We start from the raw sequence: 22,666 nt of genomic DNA on the forward strand, positions 1-22,666 counted from the left end.
CCAACTATCCAAAATGGTATGGTCCAATCGTTGAGGGCTTTGCTTCACGGTGGTTGAAAGGAGTTGCAACAGGCAAAACGGGTGTGCTCCTTAATTCTGTCATGTCTTTATTCGGATAAAAAACAGAAGATTGTGTGTCCGAACAAGCATTGAGAAGGCCTGCGTCTGAATTTTGAAACTCTTCGCCCTCGTATAATGTGATGGTAAGTAACTTACTGCTTCATATAGCCAGCTAATTGAAAGGTAACAGGGATGCACTTGTTGCGTTAGGTTGTAACGTTCACTTACCATCCCATCCAACCAAACACACACACACACTTTTCCCGTAGGAAAATGTCACCACGGTTAGGTGTAAAAACACTCCATCAAAGCTCTTGTTTTCTGATTTGATGCAGCTCACTCAAAAAGTAAATATGTGTAAGTTAATTAACTAACGTCAGCTAGGCTACACCGAAACTTTGACAGAACAAGCGGCTACTAACAGTTAAGTTAGGACGTTATGTTGCGTTCATTGACGTTATCGCCCGATATGTAAATACCAGAGTTTGATAATATGGCGAATAATCAAATGCACCTTAAATGCAAGGCTGTACTCCAGGGCCAAGTTCGTGGGGCGAAGTTTTTGTTCGCTGAAATGAATCATTGAACCCTGAATGTGCCTGACAGGGCTCTGAGTCACACATAACAAATGCACTGCTCCCCCCAAAACTGAAAAGATGGCTCACCCTATTGTTTTCAAGTGATGAGCGGGGTCCCGCCCCCTGTTTATTCAGATACCCCCTTCTTATCGTATTCCTTTATGGTTTTAGCGGGCTGTGGGGATTCCGGGAACTTCACAGAGCATGCACAGTGCAGAGGGGATGTTTTTTCCAGCAGCCAGCAGTGTGCTCAGAAGCAGGGATTATGACAGTCTTGGAGGGGAATTAAGGCATGGGCGTACAGATGGCTGCTCTCATGTGATGCCAGGTTTCACCCTGGTCAGCAACAAGGGGGACGTCTGAAGACGTCAGCCAACACTGGGCTGATAGTAAACTTGTTTTGGAGGTGTGATGCGGTGAGTGGGGCTTATACCTGATTTGTCCTCTGGGTGTAAGGCTGATTAAGGTCTATTGTATCTTTTTTCAACTATGCTCTTAAGTAAATTTGTATTGCATTTAAGGCAAGTGTGGAAAAAGTCTATATACATAAAAAATCAATTGCTTATTGGCCAAACATTACATTGCAAGTGTAGTTGAGCTGTCTAAGGAGGCCCATACTTATTTCTTAAACAAAAATGTTTTAGCTATTGAAATGTACAGTGCCAAACAGTTTTCAGCAAAGTCAGGACAGATGCAAAAAACACTCACAAGCCAATCCAAATTTCTTGTTTGAAATCTGTCTCTATAGTTTAGTCTCATTGCTTCACACACAATTTGCTTATAAATTCCTCAAATGTCTGCAACTACCTCCTCTTCCAATATATAAGTAATCAACAAATCAAATTGTATTATTATCATTTGGTTATCATCACAATCTGGTTATATTGCCTCAGTGTATAATATTATGATTATTCAATAAAAATACATGTGTCATTGAAGACTAAATGCAACAGTACTGTAATATTTGTAGCAGTAGGGTGGGACAACACTCAATTATAAATTATACTGAAGAAGCACTCCAAGAATGAAAACGTAGATTATGATTAAAACGAGTAACGTAAGAATTATTTATACATTGTCACTGTGGAAATAATAGTTGGGTTTGTTGTTGAGTTTTTGTACCATTTTCTACAGTGTCATTGTAAATGTACAATATAGTTTGACTCATAAACAACTCAAATGTTCAAGCTACTGGAATATCAGGTTTTTCAATGTCTGTTTGCTCTGACGCACAGATGTAAGTGGGGCTGTGTTTGAACATGTCCATAAATCATATTCTGAATCACAAATGTTTTGCTTTCTGAGCCAAGAACATATATTTCTGTAGTACCCACAACTAATTTTTTACACTTTCTTATGATTTCTCTCAACACTGAGGTGCTTTTAAACATAAGTAAACATCTGTTTCCCCTTATGTGAAACAAACTCCTGAAGACGTGTAAAAAGTATGACGCAAAGAAACGCCAGTTTTGTTTGAACAGAAGTCTCTTACCATGCTGTGGGCCTGTGAATGTTCTTATTTGTCCAAAGCAATTTCAGTCAAAAGCAACTGGACTTACAGTATATGTAATTTGTCCTACCATGCTGTGTTTTCAAATACTTTTTTACTTGGATAAGATTGCATCAGTTACATGTACATTTGTTTTTTTTGTCCCTAGTACTTTTTTCTTTTTCTTTTTTTAACTGGTTATCGTCAAGAGAAGGATTTAAGGGGATCAGAGTCGGCGCGCAGCAGTAATTAACCTGATTAATTGATTCTGAGACGTTAATCAGATTAGCCTCCGCTTGTACCAGTAGCTGCTTCAGATCAACATAGCGAGGCAAGCTTCAGATGAGCCCTGGTTGCAGTAACTGTCTCCTCCACCATGGCCATGTTGGAATACAAAAGAGTATGCACAATGATTATCTGATCGATTGTTTCCAGTGACTATTATTAGGATTACAGTATGATGAGCTCATTGAATTTGCTCAACTATATCCCTGTTTTTCAACTATACACTCTTGCAGTGTTTGCTGATCATTTGGTTCAAGATCCTTTTTAAGGTCGACCAACTTATGTCATGTATTCGATTCATTTTTTGGTCGCTGTCTCTGGAAGATCATTGTGATGGTTAAACATTTGGCCTCAGTGGGGACACGCCATGTCTAGCTAATCTTGGTTATGGGATAATGGGAGACATCCATGTACTTATGTCTGAGTATGGGATTGTTTTTGCTTTTAATGGTTGACAGCATGCAGGAGGTTGCCGTCAGACAGCAGAACCGAGATCTGTTTTAAATGTTCGTGTCTGTTTCATTGTTCACATCGAACCATAGTTGCACCGTCTTTTTCAATTATCTAACTCTGATGTCATCTATCTTTTCAGATACAATATGGACGAACTGCCCTGGAACAGATAAAAAGTGAAGCAAGAGAAGACTGAGGTTGTTTAACAGAGAAAGCACTTATCGCCGACTTACACAAGACATCATGTCCACCTCGATAAAGCAGGAGAGAAGCATTTGTGTTCTCCTCCCTAACAAAGAACAGCTGGACATCACTGTCGGGGTGGGTGTTAAATATGTCTCTAGCTGTCCTATTGACTATCACTAGAGGTCTTCACATGTGGTCAGTAGGTGAAAACTTCTAACATGGAATTTGAGGTCTACATGTTTACATGTTAACTACATGTAGTTTGTGAATGCATATTAAATACCGAAGTCTTTGTCTTTTCACCTGCTCCAGCCAAAGCCCACTGGGCAGGATGTTTTAAATCGAGTGGCCGAACTCCTTGGAATCAAAGAGCTGCACTTCTTTGGCCTCACAGTGGTCAGAGGTAAGTTCACTCCTCATTGACCCCTCAGCCTGTGAACCTGAAAGCACTGTTCACACTAGAGTACACTGCAGTATTGCCAGAAGACTGTTTGTTGATCGGTTGTCAGATTGTAAACAAGAGCATCATGTTTGGATTATGATTTACCGCGGGGCTTTGTGGTGTTACGCCTTTAATGACACTTTATTTTTGTTTATCTATTATTGTGGAAAAAAGTTTTCTGCCAAAAAAAGGCTTAGGTAAAGCCAAAACGTTTTTTTATACCCATTTCAAGTCTGCATAACTGAATGGTGTAATCCACTTTATCCACAGAGCAAAGTTCTGAACTTTCTGTTTCCTAGCATTTCTGTTCTCTTTCTTTGTAGAAATGCGTTGAAATGCCTTGGTAATCTTGTGTGGCTCACCACTTGAACAAGCAGCCTTTTGTTTTTGTGGTGTTGGTTCAGCGATCACTTGGGCCTGGATTCCTGCAATATTAACTTCATTAAGCCAGGAATGCACCCTTGCATTCCTGCTTTTCACTGAGGGGAGGGATGGATTGATGATGGGAAAAGAAGGATGAGGGAGGGATGGGGAACGGGGGGGCGTATTCGTCATGACACAGTCCACCTTACTCAACTCTTACTTCAATGAAGGATGAGAGGTGAGGGAGTTGGAGTGAGTCAGAAGAGAAGGCTGAAAAGAGAGATGGATGGTTGAAGGAGCGTGTTGTGAAACAGCTCGAACATGAGTTGGCTGCACAAAGTTGAAACAAAAGAGATAAGGTGGATCAAATAGAAATTGCCCATGTCATGACTCATAGGATCGGGTCGAGAGTGATGCTACGTACATCTTCATTCTCCGCACAGATTGCAAACAGCTTTTAAGCCCCTCCATTGAAATAGCAACATTAAAGGTAAATGTTATATTCGGGTGATTCTATGATAGATAAAAAATAAAATATCAAGATAAAAGCTATCCTATGTTGGATGCAACTATTGCACCCATCACTCAACACATTTTTACTGCATGTTAAACTGACAAAGTACCTAACAGCAGTTTGGTCTGTGCTGCCATGCAATAAATACGTTTAAAAAAGAGACATTAACATTAACATTGTTGTCATTTGCTTTCTAGTAGCCTCATTCACAAAAGAATGAACAAAGCGCTTTTTTTCTTTTACCCCACTGAGTCCCATTGTTGGTCAAATTTAACGCTTGGTCACATTCATGTTTTGTTTGCTTGCTAACTGTCTGCTTGTTTCCTGATTGTCCTTCTCCATCCCAGACAATGAGCACATATTTTTAGACACGGAGGAGAAACTGACTAAGTACTTTTCTAAGGAATGGAAGCAAGATTCAGGAAAGGTAAGGCAGCCTGTTTGAAGGGTAGAATATTTGATTTTGAGTAAATTTGGAGCATTTTGCATGTGACCTACTCTCCAAACTATTGTACGTGTCAGTTAATTGGGAGGCACAGTTCAGTGGCCTACATGCCCCAACTTTTCATTCAGCATGACAAAAAGAAGCACACAGGCCTTCTCTAACATGTCTCTTTCTGCATGCAGGGATTCCAGAGGAGACCCATGTCTCCAGTGTTATGCCTCAAAGTGCAGTACTACATAGAAAACGGTAGACTCCTTTGGTATGTCCTCTATATGTTTTATATGCATCTTCTTCACTTCTGGATAAGCTTGCTTTTTATTCATTTATTTTTCCTTATCGCTGACATTTTCTTTTTCTTTTTTTGGTATGTGGTACCAGTGAACGTAAGGCACGGCATCTATACTACTCTGACTTGCGGGAGCGAGTGCTTCGCTCTGAATGTCGTCAGCAGGAGGAGGTGTACTTCCAGCTGGCAGGTTACGCCTTGCAGGCTGACCTCGGTGACCATGCGCTCCACAGGGAGGATATGGAGGTCACTCCTTACTTTGAACCCAAGCAGTACTTTCCCCCCTGGGTAGGTGTTATCAAGTGGCAGCAGCATTTAAAAAAAGAAAAAAAAAACAAAAAAACTTGAGTCTAACTTAGATGGCAGTCTGCACATCCCCAGACTGGAGAAGCAGGCTGGAGGACAGGCACAGAAGCAAAGCAATGTGATGTTGTGGAGGGGGGGAGCAGCTAAACATATTTTAGCCACCTTAAAAAAAAGTTTAAGTTCACACTATATTTGATATATTTTCACAGCCTTACCTTGCCATCAGACAGCCCTGTTTAGGTTTAGACAGGGGATCTGAAGCCTTTCTAGACTCTCGTCAAATCCACCAGACTGGATTGACAAAAAAAGTAATTTTACCTTGCAGAACACGGGAGTTGCTACTCTGCCGCTGCCCGATCGGTTAATTTAATTGTATTGTAGACCAGCAACTCCCATGTTCTGTGAGGTAAAATTACAGTTTTTGTCAATCGAGTCTGGAGGCTTTGACAAGAGCGTAGAATGGTTTCAGTTTCCCCCGTGTACATTTAAACAGGGCTGCGTGATTGCAAGACAAAATTATGAAAATATTCTAAATATACCGTGCACTTACACGTATATTGATTTTAATCTAAAGTGGGTGGTTAAAATATATTTTTAGCTGCTGCCCCCCTCCACAGCAGTACATTGCTTAGCTTCGTTTCCTCTTCAGGGAGGATCTGCTTCTCCAAACTGAGGTCTGACCACCATCTGCCATCACTGACTATGGATAAATAGCTCATACAACCCTACTTCAACTAATCCAAACTATCCCTTTTTAATAGATTGTAATGTATTATATTTTGAGGCTATGTTGTGCTCTCTGCTCTAATACGTGTCTGTCCATTCTTCCTTCTGCAGATTGTAGCTAAGCGCGGAGTGAGCTACCTCCTCTGCCACGGGCCCAAGGTGCATCAGGAGCTGTGGGGCATGTCTACTCGTGATGCCATGCTGCTCTTTATCAGGGAGTCCTGTCGACTGGAGGATGTACCTGTCACGTTTTACAGACTGCAAAAGGTACATTTTTGTTTTTTAGTATCATAGATTGAGTGGCTTTGTAACACACACACACACACACACACACACACACACACACACACACACACACACACACACACACACACACACACACACACAAAAAACAAAAAACCCCTGTAATAAAATGTTGTCATGTTGTAGGCAAAGCTTTATACTCCCAACACCAGTTTGGGTAAATGTTGTGCAGAATGCTGCAATGGCAAGGGACAGCATAAAGCGTTTATACCAAAGCCAAGGCTACGAAGTCTGAGCAACAATCCTATTTCAAATGCAGTCTTTGCCATTAAAAATGATGGAAAATTGTTGATAAAAAAGTAACTTTTACAAATGACCATTTTCAGTACAAAAGCTTGTAAAATGTAGTTGTGGTGCAAATCAATGCAGTGTCTCTTAAAATTGGTGGGAAACATTTGCAATGGTGAGGACAATATGTGCAGACGTGACTTGGGCCAGCTCACCAAAACAGCCATTTCATTTTTGTAGCAGCTACATTTCCAGTTCAGCATCTAATATCAATTGAATAACTTGAAGAAAAATAATTAAAGAGTAAAAACATAACATAAATAACACACACACACACACACACACACACACACACACACACACACACACACACACACACACACACACACACACACACACACACACACACACACACACACACACACACACACACACACACACACACACACACACACACACACACACTACTGTACATAGAGATGTTTTTTTGCACAATTGCACTGGTGGGTCCATTACAGACGTATCCCTTCCATCTGACTGAAGTACTGTCTTTTCCAGCACAAATAAATTAAGTTTGGCTTCATTCGAGCTGTGCTGGACAAATGACTATGGGGTTATGTAACCTTCCATCTAATCTAGTTTATTGTCCTCCCCATTCCAAGATCAGCCATCTACTGAGTGATTTTTTGAAGGCTGGCCCGTCCATTGCATAATGCGCTATCCCTTTTTTAATTTGTTGTAAGCAGCAGCCGGTGAAGTAAGAGAGGGGCTCAACTGTGGAATAGATATCTTATCTGAACTGCTCACATGCCTCTCTGACATCCCATCATTCATTTGTCCAGGACAAAAAGGCAGAGAGAGGAACGGCGTTGCTCGGCCTGACCCTACGAGGAATGCAGGTTTATCAGGTACGTGCATGCGTGAGTGTGTTATTGATGCACAGTATATGCGTCAACACATACGTACATAAGACTGAATCTGCGTTTGCTCAAGGATTCAGTCTTTGTATCTGTAGCCCTATAAAACCTCTGACCAGACGTGTGAAGAATGTGTGGGATCACCACCAACAGCAGTGCATAAAGAGATAGGAGCCTTCTGCCATGCCCGTCAGTTGTTTGATCTGTCCATCAGAGGCCATCTGGGGAGGATTAGGGCTCCAGGCCTGGCTGATTAAAGAGCTAACAGACCGTGAGATACCTCGAGAAGCCCTTGGCCTCTTCGCCAACTCCAGATGGCTCCTGTGAACAAAGAGACAATTGATTGATCACTAATTTTAGAATATATCCTCGTAGATTACACATACAGAAATCCATTGTTGCTCAAACATAAAAGCTCACAAACATTTGAGCTATTTGTCTTAATTATATGTGTGTATGTGTTGTATTTTTTAGGAGGTAAACAACACGCGACAGCTGCTGTACGACTTCCCCTGGTCAAATGTGGGACGTCTCACCTTCCTGGTAAGTACACTGCTCATTTCACATTCTCCGTAAAGATTAAGGCAAACCGTAATTATTTAATGAGCTATGTATACTATCTCTAATATGTCGTCCCATTCAGGGTAAGAAATTTGAGATCCAGCCAGATGGCTTGCCGTCAGCGAGGAAGCTGGTTTACTACACTGGGTCATCGTTCCGCTCTCGTCACCTTCTCCTGCACCTGAGCAGCAGCCATCGCCTGTACCTCAGCCTCCAGCCCGCCCTCAAACACCTACGCCAGCTGGAGGAGAGCGAAGGTAGTGGAGGGAGAATATGAGGACAAGATTAGTATCAGTGATAATTACAGTTTGGCTGGGCACCACTTTTCCCTAGCAGAACACTTCTGTAGCCACTGAAAGTTAAATGTGCACTTTTTCTCCCACACAATGAAATCAAAAGGTGTTTGATTTGATTTGTTGGTCAGATTCTATAATGTGTCCCGATCAGTTTTCTGTGTGGACAAAAAGCTGGCCTAGAGGTTTTTTAGCATCAACGTAACTGTTTTGTCATCTGAGTCCAAACACAGTGTAGATGACCTGTTTTCAGTTTTTCAAAGACTGTTTCTTTTTTCCGCCATTGATTCCTTTTTTGTTGCAGGTTTCCGGCAGCGTAGACACATTAGTTTGACATCATTAGGTATGCACTTTGAAACTGTCAGCAAAATAAGCCAGCATCGATAAAAGGAATTGATAAGCTCAGGGACGTCCGATTCCAGTTCGGATTTCAGTTTGTTACCTATGATATCTATGGGGTAAACTTGATAAAATGCATCTCACAGTATAAGAAAAACACAACTCTTGCTCCTCCGATTGAATATGAGTATTTTGATTTGTCAAATATAGACCTTTTTAATGGAATTCCATTGCTAGTCAACAGCCTTGGTCCTTATTAACTTCCTGTCAGCTGGTGTCCTTCACATTCACTGCAACAGGAATCAAACTTGCACATAATAAAAATGCTTTTATTTTATTTATTTTTTTATGTATTTATTAATCAGAGCATTCACAATAATCACAACAGCAGTCGGTGATAAGCAGCTCGTTCACTGAAGAACTAGTACCTATTCACTTCAGTTCAATTCAGTTCACTTCACTAGTATTCATGTTGTATCTTCAGTACTCAGCTAACTTCGAAATGGTTTATCCTCCAATTAAAAAAAAAAAAATGTCTTCCATTTTAGATAAAAAGCGTTACAGAGAGTCCTACATCAGCGATGACCTTGACTTGGATCCTCCGGGCAGTGAGAGCAGCCCTGGTCTGTCCCGACACTCCACCAGCAGCTCAGGAATTGAAGCTGACGCCCGCCAACACAGCATGGCCTCCATGGAGGAGGGAGGTCGACGGCGAGCGGAGAAGTGTTTCGGCTCAGCGGCCAGCTCCTGCACCTCTGGGTTCGACACAGGCAGCAAGGCTCGAATAGAAGATGAAGGGTGGCAAGACGGAGGTGAGAGGATTTTTATACTGAAACATTTGTACAGAACATTTTATCTACCCCTCAGCATGTTTTTGGAGTAAACAGTTGCTTCATTTGGTGAATTAAATTGCTGAAAGTGATAGAGGCTGTTTGTGTGTTTGAGAGAGGGGAAGAGATGGTAGAATACTGCACACAATGCTTCTGTAAGTTATTAATGATTCAGGCTACTCAGAACGGTGCTTTGACACTTTTTAACCCTCCTGTCGGTTGACTCGGGCATCACTACTGTGTGTCTCCGCTGCCAACTCAGAGACGCAACAGATCTGTCCCCCAAATTTTGCCCCTATACCTTTCCCACAGATGACCTGGCGTAATAAATAGCCCTGCAACAAAAAGGCTGTGTAGAAGGGGTGAATGCTTCCTCGGGCTACGCAATTACAAAACACATGGCTCAATAAAGTTTACACTAAGTTATTTTTCCACATGCCTGTGTCCTTGAGCTATAGTACATGCTGTATGCAAAGTTATTCTCTTTTTTGTTTCATCTTAAATACATATTTGACGGTTTTATTTTCAGCTTTTTCATAATCAGATTTCTGAAACTGTTTTTCCAGAGATCAAGACCAATATTGGAAGTCCCAAGGAGGTTCTTGTGGATGATCCTGATGAGATGTTCCATTTGGCTGATCTTCTGGAAGGAGTGTCAGTGGATTGTTCAGAACTCACCTCGGGGACTTGCTCACCAGGTGTGAATCATTTGATTGTGACATACTAGATATTATTTAAACAATATTTTATTTTATTTTCATCCCATAAAATTGATATTTAATTGTTTGTATTCTAGGGGCGTAATGATTCGCAAAATTAACAGCTCAGTTTAGACCTAGATTTCTGTAGTAGATTAACTATATAAATTAATTTCCCATAAATTAACTAGATAAAAAAGGACCAGTAGATACATAGACAGGCAGACACTTTATCAATCCCAGCTGGAATTCTCATCTAAAACCACTGAGTGGGCACCGTCACTTGCTACTGTACGTCCCGGCAGCAAAGACGGAGCATGTAAACTTCCTCAGCAGATAATATGGATGGAGACTCGCAGCTAACATTTCGATCTCCATGTTACAGAGAGTTTCTTTGAGCAACGTCTTTTTGGTCTCTACAGAAAACAAAGTGTGTCACCAAGAGTGTGATGAAGACCTCGGTAAAATAAGTAACAAGGATTTGTTAAAACAGGTTTGTCATCTATATTCTTTCCTCAATCTCCTTTGGATTCTTCTGTTGTATTAGTTTTAATCTTTACCTCCTGTCTCTGTTCTAGATGCTGAAATCTAGGGCGCAGGTTTGCGTGGATCGGCACAGTCACAGTCTAGATGATGTACGTCTATTTCCACCTCCGGCACCTCTGGGGACGACACTGCCCCCTGATTCATCCCACAGCTATACCTTTGGCCTCCCGGTTGCCTCAACAAACACAAAGGCCCCCAACGAGCACAGTTATTGCCCCCTTTTTGACTACCAAACCGAACCTTCCTTCTATGGCCGCAGGTCTACTAACTGCCTGTCCCTGGACATGTTAGGTGATGAACAGTTCCTGGAATTCATACTTTGAATACGTCAAGTGCTGAAGGCCGCAGATACGCCAGTCCTCTTCCTTCATTTACAGCACATCCTAACTCGTAGGTTGCCAACACGTGAATGTCTGTTTTTTTCTACGGTATGTGATGATGATGACATCATGGGATGTGTTTCAAACTGCAGAGAGACATTGTTAAAAATGACGGGACCACTCATTCCTCTTAGAAAAGCCGTGGATTAGAAAAGTGCGATCTAATTCAGCAACATTTCAATCAGTAAACAGAGCATATTTATTAAAGTTGTATATTGTGTACATAGTATTTCTAATCGTTTTATTTTATTAAGTTTGCGCTGTTAAAATCTCTCTAAAATGTCTGAATTGGTTAATATGTGGTGCGTAACGTTTGACAGCAACAGATATTTTGATATTTTAAGGCTATGCAGTCATGTGCTGGATTGGACATTCATAAGATGGGACTTCCTCTGGCATTAGCTTACTTGCTAATGCAAAAACTTATATGTCCTTGTTTTATTCACAATAATCTCCAGACGCCACAGTGCTAATGTTGTACTCCTGTATTCCTTTTATCATGTTTTTTTTAAATAATATTTCATAATATACTCTATTTTTGTACACTGTGCTCTGTCATGCTTTTCCTATTAGTCTGCCACAGCAATGTACTGTAGCTGCCGATGTGGAAAATTGAACCTCTTTACAGCTGGTTATTCATCCAAAGCTTCCCTATTCTATACCCCCCCCCCCCCCCCCCACAGAACAGAAAAGTATTCTTTGTAAAGCACTATTTCTGTAACCAACAAGTGTATAATGAATCTGCAGTATTTTTTGCATTACGTAACCCCCAAACAAAGAGCCTTTCTGTCATCTTCCACTGTTTAATGATAATTGGTATGCAAAAGAACTGATGTCTTTAGCTTATATGAACTCACTTGGAAAGATTGTAAGTCATTAAACACAGAAAATACCTTTTTCTCAATGCCAGTCATGTATGAACTGTCAGTGTTTATTCACAATACTGAACAAAGTAATGTTTTTTTTTATGATAGTGAAAATAAATTCTTAAGCCACTAAAGGAAACCTTGTGTTTTCACTGTTTTGTACTGTTGCATATACACCAGTATAATGTTGATTTAATGATTCGATTTGATATCAATTTACCGTTCCTTAGGACAAATATTGCTAACTTGCCATTTGCCATTAGAGTTTTTTGTTACAAGAAATAGGGCAGACTACAAGAGGATAATCTCTCCAACATGATTATCAAGATGGGTTTTGCGCTCAACATTAGTGGCTCCATCAACACCCTAAATCTGTTTGTTTTTTTTCTCACTAAAATTAAATATTTCCTTCTTTTTAGTACTTTGTTAATATAGGGGGTCAGCAGCATATGTAAAGGACTAATGATATGGATATGAAGTATGATTGATTGATTATTTTAATGAGCACACAGCCATAAACATATCACGTAGATATACTGTACGTACAGACAGACACACTACATAATGCATAAGGTCAAGGCTTATTCGTATTCCTCACCGTTCAGAGTTTAAAATGATAATGTAACGCCTCCCAGAGGGCAGGAGCTGGAAGGCCTAGTGTGCAGGGTGAGTGGGATCAGAGAAGATCTTACGGGCTCTGCGAAGTGTCCGTTTACGGTAAAGTGATTCAAGGGATGAAATATGAACAAAGATTCTTTGACCTTGACAGCAGTATTTCTTAAAGACAAAAGCAAAATGACAGTCCCCTCATCCAATCTTGGACTGGGACCGCTCTCACACCTCTTTACAAATCCCAATTCAACCCCTGCTGGAATTGGAATTTCAATTTTACATCAAGAATCTATGCTTAGCCTATTTTTTTAGCTTGGACAACTGAGCATGAAAAATTGACAATTAGTAGGATTTTTACATAATTTAAAGCAATCTACATCCTTTACCAATGAATATTTGATAAAATGCCCTTCATGTGGGCTTGAACAGTGTAAAGTTGTTTTACACAAACCTAGCAGAAGTTTAACTGTAGCGTGCCAGGAACAGTCATGAGTTTTTAGGGGTGTTTTTGAAACCAAGAGAGCCAACTACCTGAATGCTTAACACACTTGAAGGAAATCATAGATGACTTTCAGGGAAAGGCTTTCAAAAATCCTTCCATGCGAAAAGACGGTCTGTGTCTCCATCTAGTGGTTGAATGAGGCCTAATGCATTCCCCTTAAATGCCTTGGCCCGCATTAGAGGACTGAGCTGTATGTATGTATTACCTATGATGATATGTAGATTACATTTTAGAAGTTTTACAGTTACCTACGAAAATTTCAGAAGGCAAAGGAAGACTTAAGATGCTTTTTAGTTTACAGATAACCTAAAGTTCGGAGAATCTTATATCCTCTTAAGGTTTTTTATATTTATATGAAACCTTCAGATAACCCTCAAGAGAACACCTGAAAGGTATTTTTCTTTTCTTTTTAAAAAAAAACTCGTTTAATGTCGGTGAAATGCAAAAACAAAAATGATTCCTCAAGTCACAGAAATGTCTATGGTTAGAGTTATAAGAAATCAACATTTTTAGATGTATTTTTATTTATTTATTATTATTATTTATTTTTATTTGATTACAAATATCCGCATTCAATACCAGCTGGTGGCAGTAATGCGATATTTCGTTGTTTGTCAACCGCGAAAGACTATCAAGAAGAGGGGAAGAAGACGGTGCGCTCCGCTGCTTAGCAACAAGCATTAGCGAGCTAGCTAGCCAGCCCAGTTGCTTGGCTTTCATACGCAACCAGTCTATGTACGCAACGTTAGTTAGCTGGAAAGAGGGCTTGCGGATAGACAACGATGCATGTCCATCCCGTTTATGTCACATATTTTACTCAGTTGTCGACGTTAATTATGCCAAACATTACCTGCCGTTGAAGCGGAGCATAGAGTCATAGCTATTAGATATCACTAACGGGCGGCGCAGAAGGGTTCTTCTCTCTGGGAAAAGTGGCTAACCTTAGCTAGCGTCGTTAGCACCGGAGTCACCAGCGTCTCCTGCCACAGAGAAGAGCAGTAGGAGGCGATATGTGATTGTGTGTTAGCTCATCTAATGTTAGCGGACACCGGATGAGTTAAAGAGTGCTTTTACAGGTAAGAAATTTAACGTTACACCCTTCCTCACCGGTACAGTCAGTCCTTCAGTCAGCATTAACGGGCTGTACCAGCAGCTGCTCGGTACCCGAAGACCCTTCTGCCAGCTGTTCAACAGTATTCAACAGGTCGTACCTTAACCAATGCTATGGATTCTTATTTCAGGGATTACTATTGCAGAACTAAACGTTGACTTAATACTCCTTCACAGCCTTTGGAAAAAACAGCTAACGATACAGCAACAGTTACCCTCAACAGAAATAAGTAACATCTAATAGCATTACAATGTTGCTATTCTCTCTGTATGCCTTTAAATATGGGTTTTATTGCCCCGCCTTGAGGCCTGGTAAAGTAATGGTGAGTCTATGAAGATGACTCACTGTGTCCATGAGGGTTGGTGGATTCTCTTCTAAATACTTATCAGAGTAATTTATATGTATGCATAGGATACCCTGCTGCCAACTATAGGTATTTCGGACTTCTGTCATGTCTTTAAATTATGTATGGGGTAATGGTCTCCTTGTAGGTAATAAAAATGATGATGTCAACCAGAAGACCCACAATAAACAGTAAATAGGCCAGTTGTCTGTGCAGTTATGGACAATCACTTGTGTAAATGTTTTATTGGTGTTTATCGTACTGGAGAGTTGATGGTAATGGACAGTCAAACTGGAACTGTCATTTTCAGCTGCCACTCTCTGGTATTTTAGAAATTATTTTTGGGAGAGGTATTGCATTTTTAGATTGAGCCACACTTTATGTAGAATATTCAAGATTTAAAACAGAATTACAGTTATAGACAATAAATGATCATTACTAATTAATTGTCCTATTGCTCAATCCCGGGACAGGCAGGATAAATCTGGACGGGGAACTTAGCTGGCAGTGCCTGCCCCTCCCTCATTACTACCGCTGAGATGCCCTTGAGCAAGGCCCTTAACCGTATCTGCTCCAGTGGAGCTGCTCAGTGACCACTAGATCAGACTGTGGTTGTACTGGGCAGCTCCCAGATGTGAATGTGATCAGGTCATTCCTGAAAAAGAGAGAATTGCTCTCAGTTTTGTGTTAGCTGACTTTCTAAAACTAGTGGTCAACTCTTCTCCAAATACTGATTGTTTATCCCCTAGTCTACAGGTGGTGAGACCAAGCAACAGCCTATGGAAAATACAGAGCTAGCTTTCCACTTTGACTCAGTTTCTGTGACCCTAAAACTAATTTTAACAAGTCATCTAGAAATGGATACACTGAGAGATGTTTGATATGTTAGTACACTGAGAGACGTTACTGCAAATGTGTAACTTGGCTTGTGAATCAAACTTGAAAGAAAGAAGGTGGTGCTGGATCGTTTTAAGAGATTGCCTAAGTGAAATCAAATTCCAAGTATACATACTCACACAGAGCTGGGCAATGATTCAACATGATCATTTCGATTTTTTCAGTGGAATCGTATCGTGATGAAATCCTTTATCGAGATATCGTGTTACACAATTACGTCAATTGAAATCAAGCACATACTTACTCCAATTTTCCAGAAAATCTGATGTGAAATATTGAGTTTTATATTTTTGCACTAAAGTTCTAAATAAAATTAAAAACTACATTTCATCTACACAGGTGTATACAAACTATGTTTTATTTCATACAGACAACTTATTTATTCAGTTACGAGAAAACATGCTATATCGTGTATATATATACGGTGTATATATACAGTGAGAGTGTATATCTGTAAAATATGAAATTACCTGTATCTAGGTAGAAGATTTTTGCCTTATCGTCCAGCCCTAAACTCATATTTAAAAAGTGTACAAATAAAGTGTAGGCTGTTTATTTTAAGCCATGTTTTGCCTCCATGTTATAACAAGTGTTGCATCATAAACGTCAATTATAGCTGATGAATAATGATTGTTTACTGTAATCCATATTGTGTGACTCAAATCCAGACTGTTGGACACCACAGTCACACAGTGGGTTGTCAGTATCCACTGGAAACAGCTTTCCCACATTATGTTGTTTAGCTTTGCACTCAGCACTCATACACTCATGTAACTGTGGAGGACCCAGTTGCTATGAGGACTCTGGAGTCTGCTGCTCTCACTTCTAATGGAACAATAAACACATTGCGCAGTTTCTCAAAACTAGAAATTTACAACACTTAGTTCAATGTGAGCACACATAATAGTTTAAAGGACAATTCCAATCATTATGAAGGCTATGAAAAGCCCTTTAAGAAAGTGCTTTCCCTCCATAATTAAATATTCATGGTAACCTGTAGTGCTGACAGTAATTACATTTCAGATTTGACAAGCTAATATCTAGTTTGACATATATACAAAAATATCAATTGAAAACACAAGATTAAAACATAATATTCCAAATATAGTAGTTTGCACTGAAACTGATTTTTCAAGATGGGCCTTTTTTAGGTGATTATAGTGCATTTTGCTGCTTCCCCCGCCAACAGCAGTACATTGCTGTGCTTTCATGTCAGGACTCCATTCTGCTCCTCCACACTGGGAGCGTGCCAAACGGCATCTACTGTAGGTAATACTCTGACTATGGACAAGTACCTCATACAACCCCACTACAGAAATTAGAACTATCCCTCTCTCTATCCCAAATGTAAACCAGATCAGACATCATGTGTTAAATTCTTACCTTTCTGGCATTTTTACACTTTTCTTTTGTGATCTTAAAATGCTCCTAATAAGCATATGGCACACTAAAATGTAAAAGAAATCCACCAGGTGTTGAAACTCATCAATATTCAATTATCATATATTTCTGATAAAAGTCTGACCAATCATTTGACTCGGTCCGAATCAAATGATTTGCAGAGCTTCCTGCCTGGCATCCGTCGCAGCGTCCCTTCCAGTTTCCTACTGCTGTCACTGCTTGCGAGTCGCGCGCCTCTCTGCACAGAGACAGTGTGGTCTGTGAGAGATGGCACAGAGCAGCGAAGAACTGATGCCTCAAGAGGCAAGATGCGAGTCAGCAATGGCTCTGCTTTCCAACGATGGCGGAGGCTAATGCAGCTTCATTCAGAGCTAAAAAAAAAGATCAGATAGTCATGGAGTTTCTGCTGGACAGGTACTTTTACTTTGCCTTATCCTAGAACGCAACATTACATGTGATAACGCAGCATCAAAATGCAATCAGTTCTGTAATACTATGTTATTTGTGCAAGGAAGATTAATGTTAGCATCAGCACTAACGTCTCCGGTGTTTGTGTTAACAAACTAGCCATTTCATTTGCGCTGCTCACTTTCTCATTGCACGCATCGGGGGAGGATGGAGCGTCAGATGTCAGACAGAGGGAAGAGTGTACGAGTTGTGCATGTTCAAATTTTTACTAAGTGCTGTACGGCATGCCAGAAAGGTTTGTGTTTAAACGTGTCGTATATTATTGTTTTTTTTATTCTACACTTTCAGGTGGTATATGTGTTCATGTCACATCACTGAAGCTACCCAGTTGAACTGAGTAAACCAGCCAGACGTCACCACCATGTTGGAGGAGGACATGGAAGTGGCCATCAAGGTGGTCGTAGTTGGCAATGGAGCTGTTGGCAAGTCCAGTATGATCCAGCGGTACTGCAAGGGCGTCTTCACTAAGGACTACAAAAAGACCATCGGAGTGGACTTTCTGGAAAGGCAGATACTGTAAGTGTAACTTTTTTCACAGAAGTTTACATTCCTGTTATAAATTAAAGCATATATTTTATAAATCCTCATTATCTGCTCCTGGTTTTAGTGTTAATGACGAAGACATCCGACTAATGCTGTGGGACACGGCTGGGCAGGAGGAGTTTGACGCTATAACTAAGGCCTACTATCGTGGTAAGACCCCACCACTGTGAAAAATATATATCACTGCTTCTTGAAGTTAGTGACCTCCCTGACCGCTGAGGTTAAGTCTAGATTTGTCACCGATATAATGGTTTACTGGTAGCACAGCATTTAACCGAAGCACATGCACTGGCACACATACTGCAAGCTAAAAGAATATCTCCATTGGGGCTGTTCTGAAGTCGACCCAATGTTTTTACATCCTTGAAGAGTGATGTTTCATGTTTAGGTTGTTTTTAGAAGAATTAACAGCTTGTATTCTTGCATTCCAGGTGCCCAAGCATGTGTGCTAGTCTTCTCCACCACAGATAGGGAGTCGTTTAAGGCTATTGACAGCTGGAAGGAGAAGGTGGAGGCAGAGGTCGGAGATATTCCCACTGTTCTAGTGCAGAACAAAATTGATCTCCTGGAAGAGACAGTTATAAAAAAGTAAATAGTAGATCCTTTTATGCAAAAATCACACAGCAAAGCAGTTGAAAAAGGGTAATAACTGAATTTTATTTTCTTGCATTGCAGCGAGGAGGCAGAGGCTCTGGCCAAAAGGCTCAAGATGCGATTTTATCGAGCTTCAGTAAAAGAGGACCTTAATGTCAACGAGGGTGGGTTACTGAAAATTTAACAACCGGTTTAATCCAAGTGAACCAGTCTCAGTGTGGTTATTGCAATGGTAACATTTCTGCTCTCTTTTTAGTTTTTAAGTACTTAGCTGACAAGTATCTTCAGCGACTCAAACAGCAAACGGCAGAAGAGACAGAGGTGCTCCATACAACAAGCAATAAAATAGGTGAGGAGTCTTTCTATATATGATTTTTTAATGTTACATTTAAAGTTTGAATTTTTTAGCAAGTAGTGAAAGTAGTGATAATGACATTATTCATAATTATTATTTTGTTCCCACAGGTGTTTTTAATACCACAAGTAGTAATGTCTGCAACCAGAGCTCCAGCAACGGCAGAGAAGTCATCACTTTACGACCTAACAAACAAAGGACCAAGAAAAGTAAAAATCCTTTTGGAAGCTGCAGCCTACTGTAGAGGAAATCATATAGTTTTAGTGACTGTCTATTGTTTCGAAGACTAAATTGGTCATTGTTGTATTTTGTGGAGGTAGCCACAGTTAGAGACCAAAGCCCAAGCCCACTGGGAAATACTACCCTCTACTACTTTAATAACCCAGACTGTATAAAGATGGTCGACAAATCTCCACTTCCTACCTCTATACAAAAATGAAGCCGTAATATCCCAGATACAGCTGCTTCCATTTTGCACTGGTGATGTCATTTGGAGCTAGAGTCTGCGCAATAGTTTTCAGGGTTTAAAGCATGCGGCAATCTCCCGGGGGGTGAAAAATTTAGCAAACATGGAAGTGCCAAAGACTGCAGTTCCTCTAATGGGCACTTGAAGCTGGTTCCAAAAGCCAGTCAATCGGCATAACATTTTTTACAACCTGGTATAAATATCTGTTTTGGTTTCTATTGCTAATTCCCTGTTCATGACAACTGTACACAGATTGCATCTTTATGAAACATAACCATTTAAATTATCTTAAAACTTACTGTAGATATGCATAATTCAGAATGTGGACGCTTTGAGTGGCAGGTGGGTGCTGTCACAGGAGGCTAGCATAGACTGTGGGCTAAATCTGAGTCGCGGGGCGGAAGGTGGCACAGTGGTTAGCAGTCGCCCCATGTAAGGAGGCTGAAAGTCCTCGAGGCAGCTGCCGCTGTCTGTCCTATATAATAAAAAGGCTTGAAACTGCCAAAAAAATAATCTTTAAAAAAAGAAAATTCGTAGCCGCGGTATGGAGATCCTACCCATATGCCCGCCACACTCGATCGAGTCAATCACCGCTGTCAATCATGACGCTGCACACTGTTTTTATAGCATCAAATGACATATTCCGCTAAGCCTGTCAACAGAATGAACACTTGTCACACATCAGCGTCTTTTAAAAACTACCTAAAATGACAGGAACCCTCTTTCCGGAAGAAATGATTTGACGTGTAATTTGACTTTTTAATTTGGCCCATATCCTGTCCACTAACATGGAGGGAACAGCCACCAAAGGGGCAATTGTAGTTTTTGGCTTCACTTTTGGGGAGCTGTCATGTCGTCCATCTTTATTTACAGTCCTTGTAATAACCTGATGTTTAATCTCCTTAAGTTGTTTCCCAACATTGATGGTTAAATTTCCCTTGATTCAGCGTTGGAATCTTCGCACAAAACCTGTCCTTGTGGTTGCCTTAAGTAACAGCAACAGCTGCAGCTACAGTAAATGCATTTTGTTTAGATATGACTTGACATATAATCCTCTCGTCAAAATATGTTACAGCAAAGGTTGCACTCTTGCTCTGTGAAAACCCCTGTAGGATTTTTAGTCACCCATTCCTGTTTCATTCACATTTAAACTGTGCAATATATGTTTGCATGTATAGAAGATACACAGATCATTTTGTACCATATTTTTCTGTCAGAATATGGTTCAAACTATACTGTTGATTGCGGGAAAGCACTATTGAATCCAGAGGGAAATCTATGTGCAGAAGTATTTTTGTACGAATCACAACAGTGTTGAGTGATATTTTCAGTTAAGTGTTGAACTTAACATAGTGCCAAATTTTGTCTTTCTGAGCTGTCGTTAAATATTAACACTGTAGTGATATGGATGCACCATGAAATTAATAGAATGTGCTTTTATGTATAACCAAATATCAATAGCTATTGAAACTAAAATGTTCTCTTACACTCCAGTTATTTACAAATGTCTTGATTTAAAATTCTAAGACAATGTTTAGGACTTTGTGATGTAAAACATGAGTTGAAGCCACAACCAGTTGCAGCACTATGTTTTTGATTGCAGTTTAAATTTTACGTTTAACTGTGCTTTTCTTTAGTGTTGATTCGGTTTTGAGTAACTCATTGATAAGCCTCAGAGTAAATAGGTTTCAGTACCTGTGTATTCAGATTTCACCTTATTTCTAGCATTTCAAACACTGAACATGGGAAAAGATTTTGGCTTGTATCTCTTGGTTTGGCTCGTGTAGTATCTAATCCATTTCTTTCTTCTCACTCCACGATCTAAAAAGATCCCCCAAACTAATGCTCAGTCCTTAATACAGCAGCTGTGAACTGTATGTTACTGCCTTGTCTGCATCGCGCTTTCTTACATTTGTTTTTCCAAAACTCGTTATCTGAGAGACACCAGGTTTACTAAGCACAAAGGAATATGTCTGAAATTATTAACATTTCCTTAATAACCGTTGTTTCATGTTTAACTATTTTACATGCAATTAGAATACACAGGGCATCTGGGAAAGTGGGAATACATGTGCATGCAATCTTTGTTTATTTTGTAACTGACCTCAGATCTGTGTTGGAAGCTTTTTTTCCATATTCAAATAGACTTTGTCAAAATGTTCAGATGGGACTGTTGTGAAAATAGGTGCTGAAAATATGTTCCAGTTATACCGTTGGTACTGACATTGTGTGAGTCACATTTCTAGCTTATTTGGTTGTCTGTAAACAGTGCTGTTTTGCAAGAAAAAAAGTGGGTAACTGTAATGCATGCAAGCCTTTTTTTTCACATCAGTGAATGTTCGACCATACAATGCCTTGTCCTTGTTTACATTCTACCCCCACAGACCTCCAGTAAGCATTTTAATCTCTACTCTTGCTGTTTAAAATGGCCTGCACAGTAATCTGTAAATAATTATTTCCCAAGCTTTCTCTTAATACAAACTGGTAACATTGTTTACTTTGCCTTTTTTGCTTTTTTTGGCTGAATGGATTTAGCGCACTTTATCATTAAGATGGCATATAATCTTAAAGAACCATGAGTTAAAACTAACCATACTTATGTGCTGTCACTCAGGTGTTGTAATAATATTTGTGTCTTAACTGTTAATCTACCTTTTTACACGACTTCATAAATCCGTTTCAACACATTTAGATAGACAAACCAACAGACGTATGCTTTCAGACTGACAAAAACAACACTCTTTGTTGGATTATTTGTTTTTCAACAGTAAAAAATGTATTATAACTTTTAAGTGTGCCACACAAATGGGCATCGGATGTTATGTTTGGGGGGGTGGCTGATTGTAATCTGACATTAATAAAATTTCACCTTTTTTTTTGAGCATCCAGTGTGTAATTTCAAATGATGATGAACCAAAACAATCTTCAAACCAAATCTTTACATCAAAACCATTTTGCTTTGCAGTATATAGTCAGAGTGAAAAAGGTCAAAAGCCAATGGATGTTGTTGAAAGCTCCTGTAAAACCTGAGTTAGGACTTGCACTATGTTACTATTGCCTTTACGTTTTCCTTTTGTCTAATTTCATACAGTAAAGGATTATGTCTAGGTTTCCATTTAAAAATATCTGAAGCCAGCAGGATTCGGTCTACTAACCTAAAACAATAACGATAGCTGCTTCATCTACTGTACGGTGTTTCCCTAATCTTGAAACAATAGGCCACCCTTGACAAAAGACTTGACTCCTTAGCACTTATAAGACAATGTGTTTTTATTTATGT

General features: G+C 39.9%; 2 protein-coding genes across 4 annotated transcripts; both read left to right on the plus strand.

Moving 5' to 3' along the window:
- The first annotated feature begins 69 nt into the window (after positions 1-69).
- LOC310953641 (FERM domain-containing protein 6) lies at positions 70-11,889 on the plus strand. 3 transcript variants are annotated; one of them, XM_083922732.1, is made up of 14 exons: positions 70-203; positions 3,005-3,186; positions 3,364-3,454; positions 4,718-4,797; positions 4,998-5,074; positions 5,194-5,389; positions 6,245-6,400; positions 7,507-7,572; positions 8,056-8,124; positions 8,225-8,399; positions 9,323-9,586; positions 10,171-10,302; positions 10,725-10,795; positions 10,881-11,889. In XM_083922732.1, exons 2-14 carry the CDS (start codon positions 3,109-3,111, stop codon positions 11,169-11,171), a joined length of 1,746 nt encoding a protein of 581 aa, XP_083778858.1. In that variant the 5' UTR covers positions 70-203; positions 3,005-3,108; the 3' UTR covers positions 11,172-11,889. The 3 variants fall into 3 exon arrangements, with proteins under 3 accessions (XP_083778858.1, XP_083778860.1, XP_083778859.1); XM_083922733.1 differs by lacking the exon at positions 70-203 and adding an exon at positions 839-1,054; XM_083922734.1 differs by lacking the exon at positions 10,725-10,795 and having other exon boundaries at positions 10,881-11,021.
- Positions 11,890-14,014: 2,125 nt separating this feature from the next.
- rab23 (RAB23, member RAS oncogene family) lies at positions 14,015-22,214 on the plus strand. Its single transcript, XM_083922776.1, has 7 exons — positions 14,015-14,284; positions 17,717-17,944; positions 18,036-18,121; positions 18,403-18,559; positions 18,647-18,729; positions 18,822-18,914; positions 19,031-22,214. Exons 2-7 carry the CDS (start codon positions 17,790-17,792, stop codon positions 19,162-19,164), a joined length of 708 nt encoding a protein of 235 aa, XP_083778902.1. The 5' UTR covers positions 14,015-14,284; positions 17,717-17,789; the 3' UTR covers positions 19,165-22,214.
- The last annotated feature ends 452 nt before the right edge of the window (positions 22,215-22,666 follow it).

Source organism: Echiichthys vipera, assembly GCF_963691815.1.
Source record: "Echiichthys vipera genome assembly, chromosome: 11".
NCBI classification, from domain to species: domain Eukaryota; kingdom Metazoa; phylum Chordata; class Actinopteri; order Perciformes; family Trachinidae; genus Echiichthys; species Echiichthys vipera.

What these genes read in the sequence shown, in the direction of transcription:
- LOC310953641 (XM_083922732.1), top strand. Translation starts at nt 3,109, where the DNA reads ATGTCCACCTCGATAAAGCAGGAGAGAAGCATTTGTGTTCTCCTCCCT. An exon ending in TGGCCTCACAGTGGTCAGAG is followed by an intron (nt 3,455 to 4,717) that starts GTAAGTTCACTC and finishes TCTCCATCCCAG; the next exon opens with ACAATGAGCACATATTTTTA. An exon ending in TGAAGGGTGGCAAGACGGAG is followed by an intron (nt 9,587 to 10,170) that starts GTGAGAGGATTT and finishes CTGTTTTTCCAG; the next exon opens with AGATCAAGACCAATATTGGA.
- rab23 (XM_083922776.1), top strand. Translation starts at nt 17,790, where the DNA reads ATGTTGGAGGAGGACATGGAAGTGGCCATCAAGGTGGTCGTAGTTGGC. An exon ending in AACTAAGGCCTACTATCGTG is followed by an intron (nt 18,122 to 18,402) that starts GTAAGACCCCAC and finishes CTTGCATTCCAG; the next exon opens with GTGCCCAAGCATGTGTGCTA. An exon ending in GAAGAGACAGTTATAAAAAA is followed by an intron (nt 18,560 to 18,646) that starts GTAAATAGTAGA and finishes CTTGCATTGCAG; the next exon opens with CGAGGAGGCAGAGGCTCTGG.